General features: G+C 36.7%; 2 protein-coding genes across 2 annotated transcripts in view; one reads left to right on the forward strand and one right to left on the reverse strand.

The window, feature by feature from the left end:
• The window catches only part of eno4 (enolase 4), a 16,900-nt gene extending 14,868 nt beyond the window's left edge, over positions 1-2,032 (reverse strand). Inside the window, exons 1-2 of the mRNA XM_016545206.1 lie at positions 1,847-2,032; positions 1,494-1,622 (exon numbers count right to left, since the gene is read on the reverse strand). Of these exons, the coding sequence (XP_016400692.1) occupies positions 1,494-1,622; positions 1,847-2,020 (303 nt within the window). The 5' untranslated portion in view covers positions 2,021-2,032. The remainder of the gene's footprint in view (positions 1-1,493; positions 1,623-1,846) is intronic.
• A 9,006-nt stretch (positions 2,033-11,038) lies between these two features.
• Positions 11,039-19,517, forward strand: part of LOC107733540 (heat shock 70 kDa protein 12A-like) — a 35,799-nt gene continuing 27,320 nt past the window's right edge. The window contains exon 1 of the mRNA XM_016545205.1: positions 11,039-11,349. Coding sequence (XP_016400691.1) covers positions 11,307-11,349 — 43 coding nt within the window. The 5' untranslated portion in view covers positions 11,039-11,306. The remainder of the gene's footprint in view (positions 11,350-19,517) is intronic.

Consider the following 19,517-nt stretch of genomic DNA (forward strand, 5'->3'; position numbering starts at 1 on the left):
TTTTTGTAGGCATTAAACTGCCAGAATTTTAAAAGACGATATCTCCGTTTGCATTGAACTTTCAGCTTTGTAACTTTGCAGATATTGTTTATGCTCAAACAGCAACATTACACACTAACTAACGTTAAAAAAGTGAAATCGCAATCAACCACCCCTTTAAGCCTTTTAAAAAATATACAGCTGTTTCTTCTAAAATGAATGAATCAAGAGGCTCATGGTCGGAAATACAAGTCATTTCAAAATTCAAGACTGAAAAGACCAAGTTCTGAATATAACAATCTGTACATGAACTGTTGGCCCTGGTGCGGCTGTGTGCTGGAGTTCACCACTGGATCTTTGTGTTTCAATGTCAAAATGTGTGGATTTCACATTGAAAACAATGCATTTCTTGCACCATAAGGGGAGCAGCAAATATTCTCTGCAAAGATGAATGTGTTTGTGTTGGACTAATGCTAAAGCAAGGATCACATGTCAGAAAGTTTCAGAAACATTACGTTTCAGCACTGCCCAAACACTGATATGAATCTCAGCTCCCCCAGCTCATGCCTACAGCCGGCCTGTTCCCTGTCCCAATGTATTACTGTCATAATCTCTAAATGTGCCAAACTAAAACAGCAGCACTCTCAACTGCAATATGGCCACCATGCCAGCAGGCATAATGCTTACTTAGCAAACATAAACAGAGTGATAGAGAGAAGGCAAAACAGATGGAGAATGAGAGTCAGAATGTGATCTGATGCTCATGATTGGTTGTGAGGCATGTGTGTCACAGTACAAACGCACACGCTCTCCTACTCTAATTGTTCTGTGTTGTCATCGTGTCACTACAAATTTGGGTAACACTTTAGAATAATGGTCCGTTGTTAACAAGTAACTATGCAGGAAGTAATAGGTAGTACTACATTAACTCTTTAACTTAATAATATTAACTAATAGAGAAGCAAGATTAACTAAGCAGTAAGTAGTAGCAAATTTAGGACAAAGGTAGTTCCTTATTAGATATTTGATAATTATTAAATAAAAATATCCTCATTGAGAACTACTTGTGTCAATGAGGATATATTTTTTTAGTAATGATCAAATATCTAATAAGTAACTACCTTTGTCCTAAATTTGCTACTACTTACTGCTTAGTTAATCTTGCTTCTCTATTAGTTAATAGTATTAAGTTAAGTGTTAATGTAGTACTACCTATTACTTCCTGCATAGTTACTTGTTAACAACGGACCATTATTCTAAAGTGTTACCCAAATTTCTCCTGCAAACTGTCCAGCAAGGTGCAAATGGCACGAGGTGAAAGGTTACAGGGTTACAGACCAGCTTCCAGTTTCTCATAACCATCCAAACAGAGACACTTAGATCTGATATCCACCTTGTTGCCTACAAAAATCAACGTTCATTTCATTATTTTAGGCCTACTTACAATACACCTAAATGGGACAAATTAATAGTTGTTCTGAAATGTAGGAAACGTGGATGATTTCAGAATATACCTTTTCCTCATTTCTGATGATGCAGTACACTTGGGTCTGAACTGCTGTCAATCCTCTTCCGTCAAACACCTCTCTTCCGATGATTTTACTAATCACAGGAGTATAGGAGAGCCTGGAAAAATTGTTCGCCTGAAAAAGAGCAGCAGGCAGTTATTGATTTCAGTTCATTATGTTGGTGTGTAATTATGGGGATCTGACCTACATCAATACTGACTTCATTTTGGTGGAATAACATGTAAAACCGGACAAGACGCGATGGCAGAATTGTCATTTATAATTTTACAGCAGGTGTAATTATAATTCTAAGATAAAATGTTTACATCTTTAATATCTCAAAAGTGTAGGTATGTTACCAGATAACCATAGATATCATCCGGCTTCTGCCAAAACATCTCGTTCAGGACGTTTTCTATCTTCTGCGGGACCCCGTTGGACCTGTAATACTCTGCGGCTTTGTTCTTCAAGTCGTAAAACTCCTGCTCCTCTTTTGATACTTTGCTATGGTTCAAGAATGCTTTATATGACATGTTTGTTTGGTTTATGACAGAACTTCCACATTTGTTTACAGTTCTCCGCTGTCATGTGCGCGTCCTCGCAGGCTTTGTTGATGATTTGCGGTTGCTCGGCAACCTCAGATGTAACACCGCGAGAATTGAGTCTGCGTTTCTCTTTCATAACGCATTTAATTGGAACAAGTTCAATATCCATTTTAACGCTGTTGTGGCCTCCATAAATCAAACAGGACTCTTAATTCCTCTTGACAAGCCTTAAATAATTTAATAATAAATCTGATTACGCATTATCAGACTAGCCTATTTAAGAAAAAAAAAACTAACTTTACACACACTCGCAAATGTAGAGAAAAGAGAGTGGAGAATTAGCACGTCGCATTTACAATTAATATAGACTAAAATAGTTGTATAGAAACCTGTGTAGGGTATTTTTTTTGTTGTTTTTTTTTTGTTTCAGAAAAAAACATGATCCAACATATTTTAACATATTAATCAAAATATTTGGCCGCATTATGATTTGGTTCTCAGTGTCAGGTTGTTGGTTAAGAGCTTTATGGAACCAGTGGATTTAACACTTTCTGACGTTAATCTTACACTCGCGGCGCATGTGATATATCAGTGAAAATGGCAATGCAAGGATTTTCAGTGTTCAAGAAAAACTCCGTTAAGGTGAAAATGTTGTCAGAAGTACAGATAGGCCTAGCTATATATAGATGTTTCAACAAACAGTTATGTTACGTTTCTGTAAAGTAGACGGAACCCCTGAATGTTAAAAAAAAAAAATTAAACGACGAATGCGGTATGTAAATAATCCGAGAAACACCGCTGCGGTCATAATAGGCTATGGACATTTTCGTTCTGAATAAACAAAATTATATTCATCCACTTAATGAAGAAAAGACATTTGGTCAACTAGCCTATTTTAAAAATAGGAAAAAACTACTAATAATAATTCTAATATTAATATGAGTATTATTTGTCGATAATAATAATAATAGGCCTAATAATGTATTATTTATTATTATTTGTAGAAATGCTATAAAGTGTGGATCTCCGCGGTTGCTGCTGCGTAACCCACTAAGACTGCTATAATAGCCTAATGTAGTAGGCCTAGCCTATATAAAATTATTTAACGTATCTACGTAACTAGTCCACATTAATTATTCTGCTAAGTGCCCAAGTGCAAGAGTTGTTACCATTAAAAGGTATTATTTGTTTGCCTGTTTGGATAGAAAGAATAGGCCTACGGCAGGGCGCCAATGACCACTGAAATATTAACCGAGGCTTTAATTTTATATAAAAGACAATCTGTTACAACAATCTGCCTTACAGTCTGTTAAAACTAGCATTAATGGCAAGTTATTGTGTTTATTTATTTTTAACCCCTTAAATCTTTAAAAACAGAACGCATATTAAGTCCTGCTGAAACTGAAGTTAAGGTATTTTCAAATAATTCAGATCATTTAAATGTTTTGGAACATTTTTGTGACATTACATATTTTTTCACAGGATGAGAGAAAGCCGAAATGGAAATAAACATTTGTTTTAGCTCATTTTCAAAGTTCACTCTGTGATGTTCATGGAACTAAAGCGTGTAGCTAATTCTACTCTTTATAGTTGGCGCAATTTTGCAGTTCAATACAGTTTTTGCAGTTCAATACAGTTCAATACAGTTTTTGCAGTTCAATACAAAATAGTAATTTATAATAAAAATAGACCTACTATTTTATTGTTGAATGTATAATTTAATTCAAATTTCATACACTTCTTTCGAAATTTATATTTTAAATCTTGCTTTTGTTTGGTTTTCTAACATGACATTTAGCTGTGGGTGCGTGGGCTCTTTAAAAGATTTAAACATTTTCCATTCAATGCAAATGATTAGGCTAATTAAGCGCATATGGAATGTTTGGAATATATTTGAATGTTTTGATTTAAGAGTTCAAAAGGGTGTTTTATTAAAAAAATATTTTTCCAGCACACATAGCCTAGGCTATCCAGATCTTTTTTTCTCGCTGTTGACTGTTTTAGTAAGCAGTTAATTTTTTCTGTGCTCATTGCCGTATTAATAAACCGTGTTCTGCCGTGTTTACTTTCTCTATCCCATTTTTAAAATAATTCAATCCAGGGTGAGTCTAATAGGCTAACTGATGAAACGAGCGCAGCGGCAGCAGTGTCAATGGCATGTCATCCAGACCTTTTTTTTAGCATAGGCCTATATGTTACGAGCAAACGCGAGAATTAATTTACATTATTTGTACCTATTCGTTCGTTCGTTCATTTTACGTTAGGTAATTTTCTCCCAAGTTTATTGTTTATTTGTTTGCGAAAACATTATTTTCTGTGCTGCAAATTAACTTGTGTTGTTGCTGTTAGTTCGGTAAACCAAAGGTCGGTACCTTGTCCAGATTAACGAGGGGAAACGACTAGTTGATGGTTTAGATTTTTTCCCCGGTATGCATTAGGCTCTAGTATTCTTAGGTTTGGTTGTTAAAAGAGATTGTTGGCGGAAATTAACGACATTTTATCATAATCTTACTGTTAAACTAAACTGAGACTAGGCTATTATTTACATGGAACAATCTGGAGTATAAACAATCTGTTTCTCCCTTTTCCAAATTAAACGCCTGTGTGACTGTGTGACACGCGCTTCTGCTCGCGACTAAAGCTTAGGTTCACGCGGAGGTCAGTCGCTCCAGGACAGGAAGTCATCGAGAGGGCACCAGCGTCACTGACGTCACGGACTAGAGCGCGTTTCATTGGCTTTTTGCTGCGCTTGGCTGGGTTGTGCAGATGGGGCAGAGACAAACAATATCTGACACAACAAAATATGCTTGCTTAAACATGAACCGAGCCTCCATCGCATTTCCGCATGGAGCAAAAGCAGTATGATTTTAGAAGAACAGGTATCGATATTGCATTTTGATTTTTCAGCGTATCGCTATAGGCTACAGAGCATTGCAATGGGAAACTTGGTAAACATTCACACAGAAATCAATTAGGATTCAGTCCAGTAGCGTGGTTAAGTTCCGTTCTCTAATGCAGTGCACACGGGAATGCGTCACATCTGATGATGAACAAGTGGGGAAACACTTGCTCTGTAGGCTATTTCGTGACATAGGTAAACTTCACTCAGCATTAAGATTCACAAAAATGATGTGGTCCTTGGAACATGGTGTTTTCAAATACATTTCTTGATCTAAAATCCATTTAATCAGATATCTGAGCATATATGTAGCCATTGGACTGTGCGGTCACCTCTTGAGTTCAAGTGAACATGCCTGTATGTTACTGTCGCCACCAGCCGGCTGCGTCTGCGCACTCTCAAATTCAATCTACACAGGCATTCTGTTCTCAAAATATTTATATTCTTTTCATATATATTCCCGCCTAAGAGAACATACATAGGCTATTTTGCATTGACTACGAGTCACAAAATTCAGGTTAATTGCCAAACACTATAGAAAATAAAACATTTAATTTACGTTGCAGTGATTTATTAGATTTACAGCTTACTATGAAGCATTATGATCTATATAAAATTCCTAATTAACAATGTGACTATAATGCAAACTATAAGACTATAAATATGTAAATCAATATTCACTCGACCTCTTTTATTTGATTAAAAATGTTTATTGACTTACATTTCGGAGAGGATACATCCATAGACACTTCCTTTAGGACAACTCGAACGTAACCTGTGTGATAGACAAACCAAACCCATATCTCCAGCTCTACATACTGCATAAGAGAATCCTAAAAAGCACAAGAGGCATTAGTAACCAAATAAAGAGAATCGTAATACCCTGCTAAGCTGTGTCTAAAACACCCTGTTTAAACAGACCTGTGCCTGTCTTGGGGCGACCGCTGGGCCCTGTGAAGGAGTCCAGGCTTTTCAAGAGTGTTAAGGCTGGAAACATCCACATTGTCAAGACATGTGACTGCCAGTAGGTCAGACACTCCCAGATAGATTTGTTGTCTGTTTTGTTCCTCCTCACAGAACTTCTTGGAGCCTCAAGCAATGTTGTCACCTTTGTGTTATGTTCTAGTAAGTAAATTTAATGTTTTATGAATATTTATTAATGTCAGATACAGACCAACCATTTCGAGCTTAGCCACTTGTTGCTTTGTTATCCCTTAGGCTAAGGCCAGTAATTGCGTTTTTGTCGTGCCGTCATAATACATTGTGACCTCATATAAGGCAAGCATCATGTGGATCATAACAAACACAGAAAATAATGCACTTTATGCCACGACCAGAGCTTTCACCAAAAGCTACATTTACATTCAAACGTTTTAATTGCTTAACTAATGTTAAACAGCTTGCCAAGGGTCCCGCTGGGTCACGGGGGAAAAGGGCCATTTCTACCTAATTAGCGCGTCTTGTCCCATCCTTAAGCCGCCAGATGCATCGCCTGATGCCCTGATTAATGCTTTCAGAGCCGCGCACTTGCCCAGTCATGTTTTCAAACTTTGCCAGGTGTCATCTGAATGAACACCAATAGATTTTTTTTTCTCCAGTTTGTGTTTCATCCTGAATTAATACGAGCACGAGGACTCAATGCGCAATACCTTGCCATTCACTAAAGATTTGTGGTGTTTTATAAATTCAGAATTGTGCTTGTTTGATTTGGTAATGCAGACCTACGCAAAACTATGTTTTACTGATAACTTTTTAGGATTTTACGCGCTTAGCGTGCGATTCTAAACGTCAAAAAAAATGTATTTGTCTGTAACTCAGTGTTATTCATATATTTAAACGTAAAAAAGGTTTTATTAGTATTTATTAGTAGTATTAATACTATTATTAGTAGTATTTATTACAGCGCGAACTAAAATGATTTTATTTTAAGAAAATTGTGATTTCTTTTTAATTTTGTTTGTATGCACGCAATAGGTAATTTATATATATTTTACGAGTACTTTTGTAGGGTATTAATTAATATGCTAATCTTATTAAGAGATCATTAACACATTATCTGTTCAGAAACATCACCTCTTCCTATAGGAATTGTTTAAAACTCCCATATTTACTAACAACTTTTGAAAATTTAAAGTATTTTAGGTTTGTTAAATACTGTGTATTAGAATGCAATTCATGTGCAGTGATCAAACATATATATTTAGCGATAGATGAATACGGTTTCAAACAGACAAAAAATAACTTATCTTGTTGGTATGTATAAAAAGTGATTACACAGAAATAACTTACTCTTCAGGTTAATAATGAGTTCTTGCCTTAATGAAACGATCTCGTTTAAGTCACTCTCCTAAGCCCACTAAAGAGGGTTCACGGACAGGTCGCGCGCATTGCTCTGATACCTGGACCGAGAGAGAGACAGATTTGTTGAATTATTCGGTTCTTTCTTTGCCTGCTGCCATCTGGCAAATACATAAGAAAGATCAAACCCTTGACCTTCGCATGTACCCGTATGTGTATGCATTTTCTTCCTGGGAAAATAAGAGACAAGTGTTATTTAACCCTGCCGTGTGCACAATGAAGGCTGGGGACAAAAAGAAGTGCTGAAAGATGTACACGCAGGAATAACTAGTCATTTACAGAATCCTTCAAAGCATCTCCATCTATAAGGCTAGCCTTATTGCGTTGTGTTTTTATTAACTTAGAGTTATAACTTAACTTATATATATAAACCGTCTTCACAACAACAACAAAGAAAGTATGAACTGGCCTACAAATTCAACAATTTGTCGTCTGTCTTTTGTTTCTTTCTTAAAATCAATGTACAAAATGTAGTCTGTAAATTAAGCGTAGAACTCCACAGGGTCTCACACATCAAGCAGGTGTCAAGCAAATGACATTAAACTGTTAATGGCTGATAATTAAAGGTTTGTCCTAATAGTGAAATGTTTATGAAGTTAATAAACGCAAAATGGTTACTCAATTATTATATTATTGCACTTAAACTTCTCAGTCTATTACTGTAGCCATCCGCGTTGTATTTGAACTCTTAGGCACAGATTCTAATCCACAGAGCCAACATTTCCTATTGTTTCCAGTAATGTAAAGTAAAAATGTCTCTTTCACACCGTCCACAGGTAAACAACCGGACTTCAAACTGCAAATGACCGTGGCGCTAGTCAGTTACGTAGCCACGCATTTTGCGTAACGCTGCGCTAATCATTGGACCAAAGGAGCTCCGACTTATTGTGTGTTCAAGGGTTTATGTGGTTTGATGCCGATGGCATTAGTCGAAGCAAACATAAATAGTGAAATAACAGTTGTGTTTGCAGTAAGTGTATTGTTTAAACATCTCTTTGCGCACGACATGGGCGCAACAATAGGTACAGCCAGCCAATCGATTGAGAGAACTGTTGAGAGAGCGATGTTCAGCCAGTCCATGAAGATTACAACTGTTCTTAAAGCGCAATAATTCAAGTGTAGTTCGTTACCTTTAAATATTATGTTATGGTAACACTCATTGTTGTTCATCTAAATATCCTTAATTTTCACACTCTTAACTGTTCCTTAATTTAGCTTAATTTTAGTTCTTGTGCATTTGAAATTGTGAAAAGTGTAAATCAGAGTGAAAGTGGTGAACCCAAAATGTCCAAAGTTTTGTAGCCTATACCGGTTTTGACATTCTGTATGAACACTTCCCCCTTGTGGACTTGAGGGCATGCTGTCCCAACCTCAAGGCTTTGGAGATTTTTTTTTTTTTTAAAGAAACCCCTTCTTTTCACAAGTTGCTTATGCTTAAAGCCTATTCAAAATGATTTTAAATTAATTTAACAATACCAATTTTCAATATATTTTGTAAAGAAAGGTGTCTAGTTTTGTGCAGGAAACGGTCTTTGCACGTGTAGGCTATTAAAACTTTGAACAGCTGTCAAAGCTTGTTTGTGTTTTACTACCTATTATGAAGGCAGTTATAGTTTTTCATGTTTGCAAAACATTATGTGTAAAGAGTGATGTATATCTTGCATTCAGGTTTTTGTTTGACATCAGGTACAAAACTAATCCAAGCCAAGTAAACTGAGTCACACATCAGTCTTTACTTACTGTATGATTTTGAATAGACTATCTTGAATAGGGACTATGAAAAGTCATCCACCAGCATATTTATGCTGAATCTATATAACTTCATGATAGCTTGTCATAAGTGGGATCTGATTGGTCCACAATAATGTGATGCAAGTCCCTCCCTGTGTGCCATTCTAATGATATGCATTGTTTGTATTTTGGTTACATATGAAAGGTGGTCATTAACAGGAGTTAATGACCTCCTTTCATAAATGTACCCAAAATATAAGCATGTTCCACATTGACTGACTAGACAAAGGCCTCAACATAAGTAAATTTATCTGAAATTATCATATGGTTAATACAAACAAGAACCAGATGATTTTGCAGCATATTATGGATGCTGTAGGACTGTTTTTAGGAGTGCATTGAACTGGCTATCATGGCTTGTTATCATCAAAGACCATCAAAGGGCCAATTTAAAGGCTATGTACGTTCATAAACCAATGTTCCTACAAAAGTGAAAAGACATCCCTGCATATATTGATTTTTTTTTTTTTAATGAAGGCTTGCAATCCAGTTTGACATGACTCATTCAGTTACTTTTTGAGTTCCAGCTAATATTTGGTTGAAATGGGGCAGCAATTTGATTTTAGATTTTGAAATCTAGTATTGATACAACATCACTCTGATTTTTGTGATGGTTAAAGCAGTGAACAGGAAGCTTGGTAAAGTGTCAAAACAAGCTCATTGGAATCTAACAACAAGAAATATGCCCTGTGTTTTTGTGCAAGCCAGGAAAATAGAAAACCATTGAATAAAAATATGACTACTTTTTCACATAGCCATGACAAAACATGTTGTATTTTTAGTTTCTCTCCATTTTCCTTCTACATTTTAAACAAGTTTTTGATGCAGATATGAATATGAACAAAAAATATATGGGACACTTTGAACATTTTTAAATATTTTAGATTAGGATTAGGATTATGATAATGCAATGCCTGTTTGGGGTTTGATTGGCAGGTTTGGGGTCCTGTGGGTCAAATTCAGATTGACCACTAGATGGGGCATTGAGTCTTTTTATAACCTAGCAATGCCAGGGGACATGACCATCACTGGCCATTGGCTTCCTCCTCTAACTGCCATAGTCTACTGAAGTTTAGTTTACTAATGAATTTAGAAAAACAGCCATCACTGATTCTATGCATGAATGCATATGTCTAAAGTAGACTAATATCTAAATTGATATCTAAATGTACTTTTTCTGTCTGTCAGTAAGAGAAAGTAATCTCTTCATATGTATAAAGTGAGATGTTTGTCCATGTTTCACCAAAATATTCTTCTGTGAACGTGTTTGCAGCAGAGATGCATATGTTCTGCAGTATCTTTGTCATGTAAACTCCACCCTGGCTGAGATCACACCCATATGTTAATTAAAAAGAAAACAATTCCTCCTCAGATATACACAAGCACCATTCCAGTGCATCTAAAACTCATATGTCACCCTTTTAATCTATGAAATGACAATACGACAATGCACAATATTATTTTCCATGCAGTATAGTGGGATGCAGTATGTGCAATTGCCATGGGATATGATTTGATATTTGATCAGAACAGTTTTTCACCTACAAGCCTAATTAGATAGATAGATAGATAGATAGATAGATAGATAGATAGATCTGTCAAAAACATCACTGGGGCAGTACCCTATAAGCCTAAAGGTAACTTTCTACCTTATTTACCCCTAATTGGTACACGTTAGTACCTTAAAGGTACATATTAGTACCTAAAGTATAGGCCTACATATTAGTACATTTTGAAAGGTCATTGCCCCAGTCACAGTTTTGTAGCCTACCTATTTTTTCTGAGAGTAGGCTATATAAACAACTATCGCGCTATTTCTAACACAATTCATGTATTATATTATATTTTATCCTTAAAGTATACATAGAGATAAGAATGACTATACATTAGTCTTGCACATGGAGTCGAGCTGAAGGGCGGGGCGGGATGGCGAGCTAACAGACGTAAAGTCTGGATCGGTACACTTCCTTTCTCTGGGTGTCAGACAGCCTGAGAAAAACTCAACTGTAGGGAAACTCGAGATAGTTTCCTTTAAATGCGCTCCAAAGAGTTAGGAGCTTAGTCTTAAAGAGTTTTGGGCTGGAAGGCTGGGGGGTGTAAGAGCGTAGTGAAGAAACGGGACTGGGGAGAAAGTAGGCAGCTTTTCTGTAAAGAATCTAATGAGCCGCGCAAAAAGTTAGACATTAAGTTGGATCTTAACAGGAATAAGGAAACTTGAAGATTTTAATGATGACTGAGAAAGAGTTGGTGATTGACGACATCATAACAGGTAAGTGAAATCCCATTTAAGACTCTTTGAGCAGTTTATACGTTATCAACGCCCACAGAGTCAGAGCCCACATGATATCATTACTGTACGTGTAATTATTCACAAACCCCTCTGAGACAGATCCACACACAGCCTTCAATCATACGTTTGTGTCTCTCTGCGATGGGTTATTTTTATTTTGTGGCATAGATACACTGTCAATTTTAATAAATTATTTTTAATGGAAAAATGTAATCGGTTAAGTAACCTTAAGTAACCGTATAGGCCTACGTTAAAATATATTTTAAAAGACAATATGTAATTTTACAGTAAAATTAATATTGTGTTTGTTTGTTTGTTTACAATACTTTTTTGAAGCGAACTATCGTTAAAATAGGACGTTATATGATTTAATGACACATTGGCATCATAGTATTTTACGACAGTGTTCTGGCAAGCACAACTAGCAGTTTTACAGTAAATTTAACGTATTCCTAGAAAGCACATTTATTGTAGCCTATGCTGCAGGCAGTCTGTACTGGATGTGAATATTATATTCCATCTCAAGAATATTATTAATCTTATCTTGTAAGAGATTTTATCCCTGCACGACTCTTTATGGCATTATGGGGGGGAAAACTGCATCTGACTTTAAAAGCGCAGTGTAGACTTGAGATAGTAGCGGTGCAGAGTTGGGTCACGTGGTCTCGCTCCTGGGAGCTTTGAGTCAATGCAGCAAAAGCCTGCACGCTCCATCATCATCATCATCATCCCAGGTGAAGCCGGAACGAGGTAGGGCTCCTCAACCACCGACACAAACACTACAGAGCTTAACAATACTTTCATACCACATGTTAAAACGGTTTAGTGCTCGTTTTGATACGGAATAATCGCATTGCAGAGAAATATAGTAGCCTAATGCGACTGTTTACAGCGTGGCTTAGGGATCCAAATAGCATTTCCTACAGTAGCGCGGATGTGTGTTTTGCTTGTTTTAACGTTTGGCGTGTTTCTGACAGTTCTGCGCATTGGAAGGTAAATGAGCACATGCTGCTGTCTGTCCTTTAGGAAGGACGCCAGTTTGACTGTTGATGTGATGTAATGTGATTCAGGAGGGGCGCATCTCTGACACAGCAAGAACATCTGTGTTATAGTCATCATAAGCATGTTTTCCTAGAGGTTGTTTGTGCAGTAGACATCATTAAACAGCATCAAGGTGATATTCAGAGAAAGATGCGTAACGTCTTTACGACATTGCCGTCTTTTCGAACCAATCGTGAATGAATCGGATCTTTAAAAAGTGGTTGAACCGGTTCACAAACCCTGATTCGTTTAGGTCCGAGCTCATCCCGAGTCAACTCGCTGACTCATTGAACTTAGAACCGATTCTCTGAACCAAGAGCCGATTGAGCTGATGGATCAAAAAGTTACTTCAGTAGTCGAATAGCCGCAAAGTTATAAATAAGAGGCGTATAATAGACTTATTAGACTAGTTGACTTGATTGTGTGACAGTTTTATTGATACACATACGAAAGTTCTAGCATCTTATTAAAACGTGCTACAAATCTGTTCAGAAAAGAGATTCAAATTATTTTTTGGGGTCTAAATTACTTATTTTTTTTAAATAAACAGCAATGTACCTTCAAACAGATTTATGAAATATTTTAAATTTAGAGCATATAATATTCCACGCCGAGATACCAGATTCCACGTGATGACGCTGTTACGTCATAGCACTGAATCATTTTTGAATCGTTCTTCGAAAAGAACTCTCCGAAAGAATCGATTCGCTGAAATGAGTGGGACTGTAAACGTTAAATGGACCCTTTTCACATTTCCGGGTTTCTCAGCAGCGGAAGTCGTCATAGTTGGGTTAACTTGAATAGCAGTGAATGGGAGAGTACCACAAATATATTTTTTGCATTCCCATTTGCTCAAATAACAAAAGAAAAACTCCATGATAGTGTTCATGACTTTCAAAAAAAGGAAAAAAATTGAGAGAGACTGATAACGGCTGTCAGAAGAGAGACGCTGCATTAGAAACACCCTCGCATTAGCCTGAACTGATGACCATTAAACGCGTCACCACAGTCTTGTGAAAAGGGTCCATAGCGGTGCGTTCCAAACGGGATATATCGCCCTCCGAAGGGCACTTCGGATTGAAAACAATCAGCAGGGTAGATCAGGATGTTGCAGATCTGACACAGACGTGCTAATTGCACCACGCCAGGAAATTTGCATAGGAGCGTTGAACTTGCTGCCAAATGTTTTTGTTTTTTTTTGGACCATTTGGCTGTTGAAATGTGCAAATTAACTCTATAATGTCCTTATATTGACAATTTGTCCACACCTACTGCCTTGAGTATTTGTGTGTAGCAGTTTTAACCTTTGCGTCGCCAGCCTCTGGTCAGGGTGCCAATAGCAGAATAAAAACATGTCCTCCCCCTCAGCACATTCCCACGGTGGCACTTCGGGCCTTGAGTATAAAGCAGTCATTGTTTGAGTAAAGGGGAAAAGGCCTCATAGGTAGCGCGTGGAGGCGGGTACAGAAGAGAAGACTAGACCCAGAAATTGTTTATTTAGATGGGTAGTCGAGTCGTGCGTGTTTCATGTGGAGTCCTTATGTAAACAAATATGGCTTTCAGACTTTAGGTATTTTGATATTTTATGCATTTTCACTCTACTGAGATTCTGAGGTTAATTTGCTGCTTTGGTTGATTTATGCAGTTTTATGAATATAAACTTTTCTAAAGTTAATGTTCACATAAAGCTCTATTTGATGCATTGCTCACTGTACAGCTTCTTTTTCTTTTTGATGCTTTGCATCTGGCCTCTGAGCAGTAAAAAGAATACAATATGTAATGTAATTTTAGAAATAATAAAGTCACTGGATAGTTTGTTGCAAAACAAAATATTACATTTACATTTAGTCATTTAGCAGACGCTTTTATCCAAAGCGACTTACAAATGAGGACAATAAAAGCAGTCAAAACTAACAAAAGAGCAACAATATAAATATATTGATAAAAATGATCACACTGATGCATATGATTGCATTTGGCATTTTACATATTTGGTTTAGGAAAAGTTCACTAAAAAAAATTTGGTGTACAAACATTTTTCACTCAGACATTGCTAGAAAAGAAACGGCAAGTAACATGTTTAATTAAACGTGAAATTTTGAAATAGAAAAACTGAAATAATATTTTCTTGTAAGATGTGTGCCAATAATCAGGGTTATTATATTTAACTAAAACTGAAACTAAAATTTAAAATTTATATTTTGTTACTTGTTACTTGAAATAAAATATTAAAAACTTTTTTATTTCAGCTAGTTGCCAAGGCAGTATAGACACACACACACACATACATATATAAACAAAAATGACAAAAACACAACAAAATTGCTAAAACTTTAACTAAAATTAAAATAAAACTGAAAATATAAAAATAAAAACTATAATAGTGTTTCAAGATAACACTGCAAGAAAAAAATATTTTGAAAAATAGTGTTTTACAGTGTATTTGAATCTGTATCTGGATTTGAACATTTGTAACGAATCCACTAGTGTTTGTGACCATGTGCCACACAATAGCATCTCTTTCTTGGCAAGCATGCATTTGGAGGCTGACAGCAATGGTGAAGATGGTTGCAGTGCACTGACTGGTGCAGTTAAACAGTTTGATGCACGTGGCTGGGGCAGGACTGCTTAGTCAGCATGGATGGGTATATGGGGTATTCATGTCTGTCTGCAGCATTCATGCATGCACACACACACACACACACACACACACACAAACTGATCAGCTATCGCCAAATACACAGATGTTTAACAAACATACACAAACTAACACATGCACACCCATAAACCCGTAACTCTGGACTCAGCAGTATGACGTGACTAAGAGAGCGGAGATAATGTCCCCTGTCAGGGTGTGGCCACAAGATGTGATGTGGATCCACATCTGTTTAAATAGTTGAGACACATGGCTGAGGAGAGAATATGTAGTGATGGTATTTGTCTTTAGAAATAAATGAGCAAAGAAACCATTCACTCGCTTCACATGCACAAAAATTAGAACAATTTTTTGCTAGATCTAAAAATGCATGTGCGTTTTATTAACCAGTGCAGTGTTTACTGCATTCCATCATGTGTTCTGTGAGTAAATTGCGAAGTTTGTCCTTTCAGTCTAGGATCGAGATGCTTATAGGGGGTGTCTGGGTCCCTGGGTGTGTGTTTGGAGAGGTAGGACGATGGGGTGATGTAATTTAAAGCGGAGCCATTAGCGTCTCTGTTTGAGGTCAGCTCAATGGCTTTTAGCTTCACACACACGTTCGCTTAGAACGGCTTAATTTGATGAGTGCTGTCTGTGGTCAGCATCTGTGTAGGTCAGACTCACTCTCATTCTCTCTTGTTTGCTGTTTTCTTTCTTTATAGAGTTCTTCTGTAATACAAACAGTGCAAGGTTTTGATCTCCAAAATTTGTGTGCTTCAAGGTTTAGACTTGGACTTTATACTTGGTTTAGATGTTTTTTAGGCCTTAATCACAACTTGAAAGTCCTTTTTATGTGAGATTAATTCTCTGGCTTTGAATATAAATTATTTGAAGATAAAATGCATATCTTAATGACTGCAGAGTTTTGAGGCAGGAAAACTTGCAGATGGGACGGAAAGCTGTCTTTTTTTTTATTTAATTGAAAAACGTGCTGTGAATGATGTAGACGTTTGGAAGCCTGCTACGACACTCACAAAAGCCCAAAAATTCCATTCTGGCATTACGTCATGGTATAGGTATTAGCTGCGGTTGCCTCGGTTCCCAAAGGGAAGGAGAGGGAAATTCTAGAAGGGGGAGCAGGGGCGGCTTTAATGTCAACAGACCATCCACGTGATAATTAGAATGTTACGCCTTTGGAGTGTTACATTAAAAACCCATAAGAAACCTCACAACTGAAAATAAATCACTTTTTAGCACCCCTTATACACTCAGTCAAGTTTTTATGTTCAATATGTGTCTGCCAAGAGACAGTCAGTCAGGCCAAGCAGACTCCACCCAGCACATATGTTCTCATCTGTGATATTCAGCTCAGTAAATCATGTGTATCTAGGCAGTTTCACGATTAGGCTGTTTATTAAAAGCTTTATTTGCCCCCTTAAACTGAACTGAAGTGCTTTTTTTCTTTTTTTTAAACTACACTACTATTCAAAAGTTTGGGGTTGGTAAGATGTTTAAAATGTTTTTCAAAGTCTCTTATGCTCACCAAGGCTGCATTTATTTAATCAAAAATTCAGTAAAAACAGTAATTTTATGAAATATTTTTACAATTTTAAAAAGTAGTTTTCTATTTTAATATATTTTAAATTGTAATTTATTCCTGTGATGGAAACGCTACATTTTCAGCAACCATTAGGCTACTCCTGTCTTCAGTGTCACGTGATTCTTCAGAAATCATTCTAATATGATTTGATGCTCAGGAATTATTTCTTATTATTATCAGTTGTGGAAACTGTGATACTTTTTTCAGGATTCTTTGATGAATAGAAAGTTTAAAAGAATGGCATATATATGAAATATATATTTCAATGAGTTCTATCTAGAAAAATATTAATTTCTTTAAAAAACAATCGTACCTAGACCAAACTTTTAAACAGTAGTGAATATAACATCACATAATTTGTGACCCTGGACCACAAAACCAGTCTTAAGTCGCTGGGGTATATTTGTAAATCCTAACAAACCATACATCAATGGAAAGCTTATTTATTCAGTTTTCAGATGATGTATAAATCTCAATTTCGAAAAATTGACCCTTATGATAATTTACATTTATTTAATTCAAATTCTAAGTCTGAACAATTGTAACTGTTATCTTTGAAATCAAACCAAACTTCAAATACAAGCTTATAGACATCATAACGTAATAGGTAATGCATTTGATGTAACACAGACTCCGTGTTAGTATGGTCACTAAGCTATTTCATATTGCTGTATCCTAGACCTATCTTGTAATAGATAGGCCTAGGATACAGCAATATCAAATATACAAATATACAATATATCCCCACAACAACAGGGGAATTTGTACTTTCTGATTTCTTTGTTTCAGACAAGTAAAAGGGCAGATGTTTGTTTGTGTTGTGCAACCTGCATGAGCAAATTTGGCTTTCATGACATAATTCAGTTCTGATCCAAATCTTTACTAGTGCTCACAGAGCTACTAGGTCTGTCATGCACTGTGCTGGTGGTTCACTTTGCTTTGGAGTGGGTTTGAATAATTTCAGATTTGTTTGAATTATTCATATACCCCTTTCGGTAGTATCTGGAGAGATGGTGTGGCCAGCCACACAGATGTTACTCATTGTCCGGAGATGAATGTATCTTCAGGTTGGATAGAAAAAGATGTTGATGTGTTTTGCCAGATCACAGACCATTATTGGCACATTTGTGCTGCCTCAGACCAGATGGCATTTATGTGAAAATGTGGTCTTATATTTGTAGTGTTCAGAAAAAGGGTGGGCGTGAAAAGAAGCATTTACATGCCGCCAAGAAGCCTTGATTTATTGTAGTGAATTCCCCGTGGGCTTGACTGCACTGTGTGAGGAAAAAGACCCCACCAGCATGGAGAGAAATGCTTTAATCCAGTCAAGCTGTGTCTGGCCTTCAGTCTCAAGGGCAATGGGGGAGATGTATGGATATATAATATATATATCCTCTGTAGCTTATATAGTGGCATTACAAGGAAGCATGTACTTCAAGTGTATGATGCTTAGTTTAGTCTGGCCTTCAGAGCATGACTATAGGAATCTAGACTATTTATATGGATTTTACATGAATAGAGGTGGAAATAGGCCTAATTTAAGATCTGTTTATAGTCTATGCTATGCATAAACTACAGGGATAGTTCACAAAAAAATTTTTTATTGTTTACTCATCCTCACATTCTTCAAAACGTGTATGACTTTATTTTTTCTGTGGAACAAAGAAGATATTTTGAAGAATGTTGTGAACTGGACAGTTTTGATTACCGTTGACTTCCATTGTATGGACAAAAAATAAATAAATAAATTTCTTGCGTTAACATGTATAATGTCACTTTATAGTCATTCAGATGAATCAAAATGATTTTCGTGGTGATTGACAGAATGTGTCAGATAGTAGAGCTTGACTTGTTTTGAATGCGGAACATTCATTGAATGCAATGTTTTTCAAGCAAACTTATGGTCTATTGAAAGTTGCTGATTGACCATTTACTGTGGATTGTGTCATTTGTGATTGTTTGAGTTTGAGAGGTTTTCCTTACGCTTTGTGCAGCAGCTGTAATCAGGCTGTCCAAAACCAGATGCACAGGAAGGAAGATTATTGTAACTCCAAGAGGCCATTTTTAGAACACAACAAGCACATGAGCACACATACAAATACAGAGACTTTCAACTTTGGGTTGTCTTCCTCTCTTTCAAAAGACTATCTTTGTTGTTCATCAGGAGTCGGTGCACGTTTTACAGTTTAAACCGTCTGTGTTCTCCCGGGGTACACTGGCCAGTACATTCACCTTCATTCAGAGAGGTTAATTACCTCAGTTTTCATCATGTTACATCTTTGTTAGTAAGTGTTCTATTTTATTAACAAAATTTAATCTGCTATTCAGGTAATAGCTTTGGTAAGGTAACTATCCCTGCTGAAAAAAGCATCCTAAACCAGCCTAAGCTGGTTTGCTGGTCATAGCTTGTCATTAGACATGCATTCCATAGATCTCCCTATGCCTGTAATGTTTATTCTTTACTATATATTTTTTTCTTTTTCTGTATTTTATGTTTACCTAATAGGGTTGGGGTGATAGACGATGCCATCATCCATCGCCGATGGCTGACAGACATCATGATGCTAAACTGACATCGTGATTCCCCCCCCCCCCAACCCCACCACACCCTCTCCCGCAATCCACCGCATCCCTCCGCGTTCGGAAAGGAAATGAAGTGTACTACGGAAACCCTAAAGGGAATAAATAGCCTATGAGATGGGAGGATAAAAAAAATATTTCAATACTTTTTCTTGCAATTATATCATTGGGTAAGTGTAGGCGACTGTATATAAATTGCGGGCATCAGGGAGCCGCTATTGAAACCGCTTTCATTGCGCGCTCTCGTTTTACTTTCACTTTCACTTTTGAGATTCGTGATCACAAGGACTC

This window comes from Sinocyclocheilus rhinocerous, unplaced genomic scaffold (genome assembly GCF_001515625.1).
Source record: "Sinocyclocheilus rhinocerous isolate Xijiao unplaced genomic scaffold, SAMN03320098_v1.1 scaffold2715, whole genome shotgun sequence".
NCBI classification, from domain to species: domain Eukaryota; kingdom Metazoa; phylum Chordata; class Actinopteri; order Cypriniformes; family Cyprinidae; genus Sinocyclocheilus; species Sinocyclocheilus rhinocerous.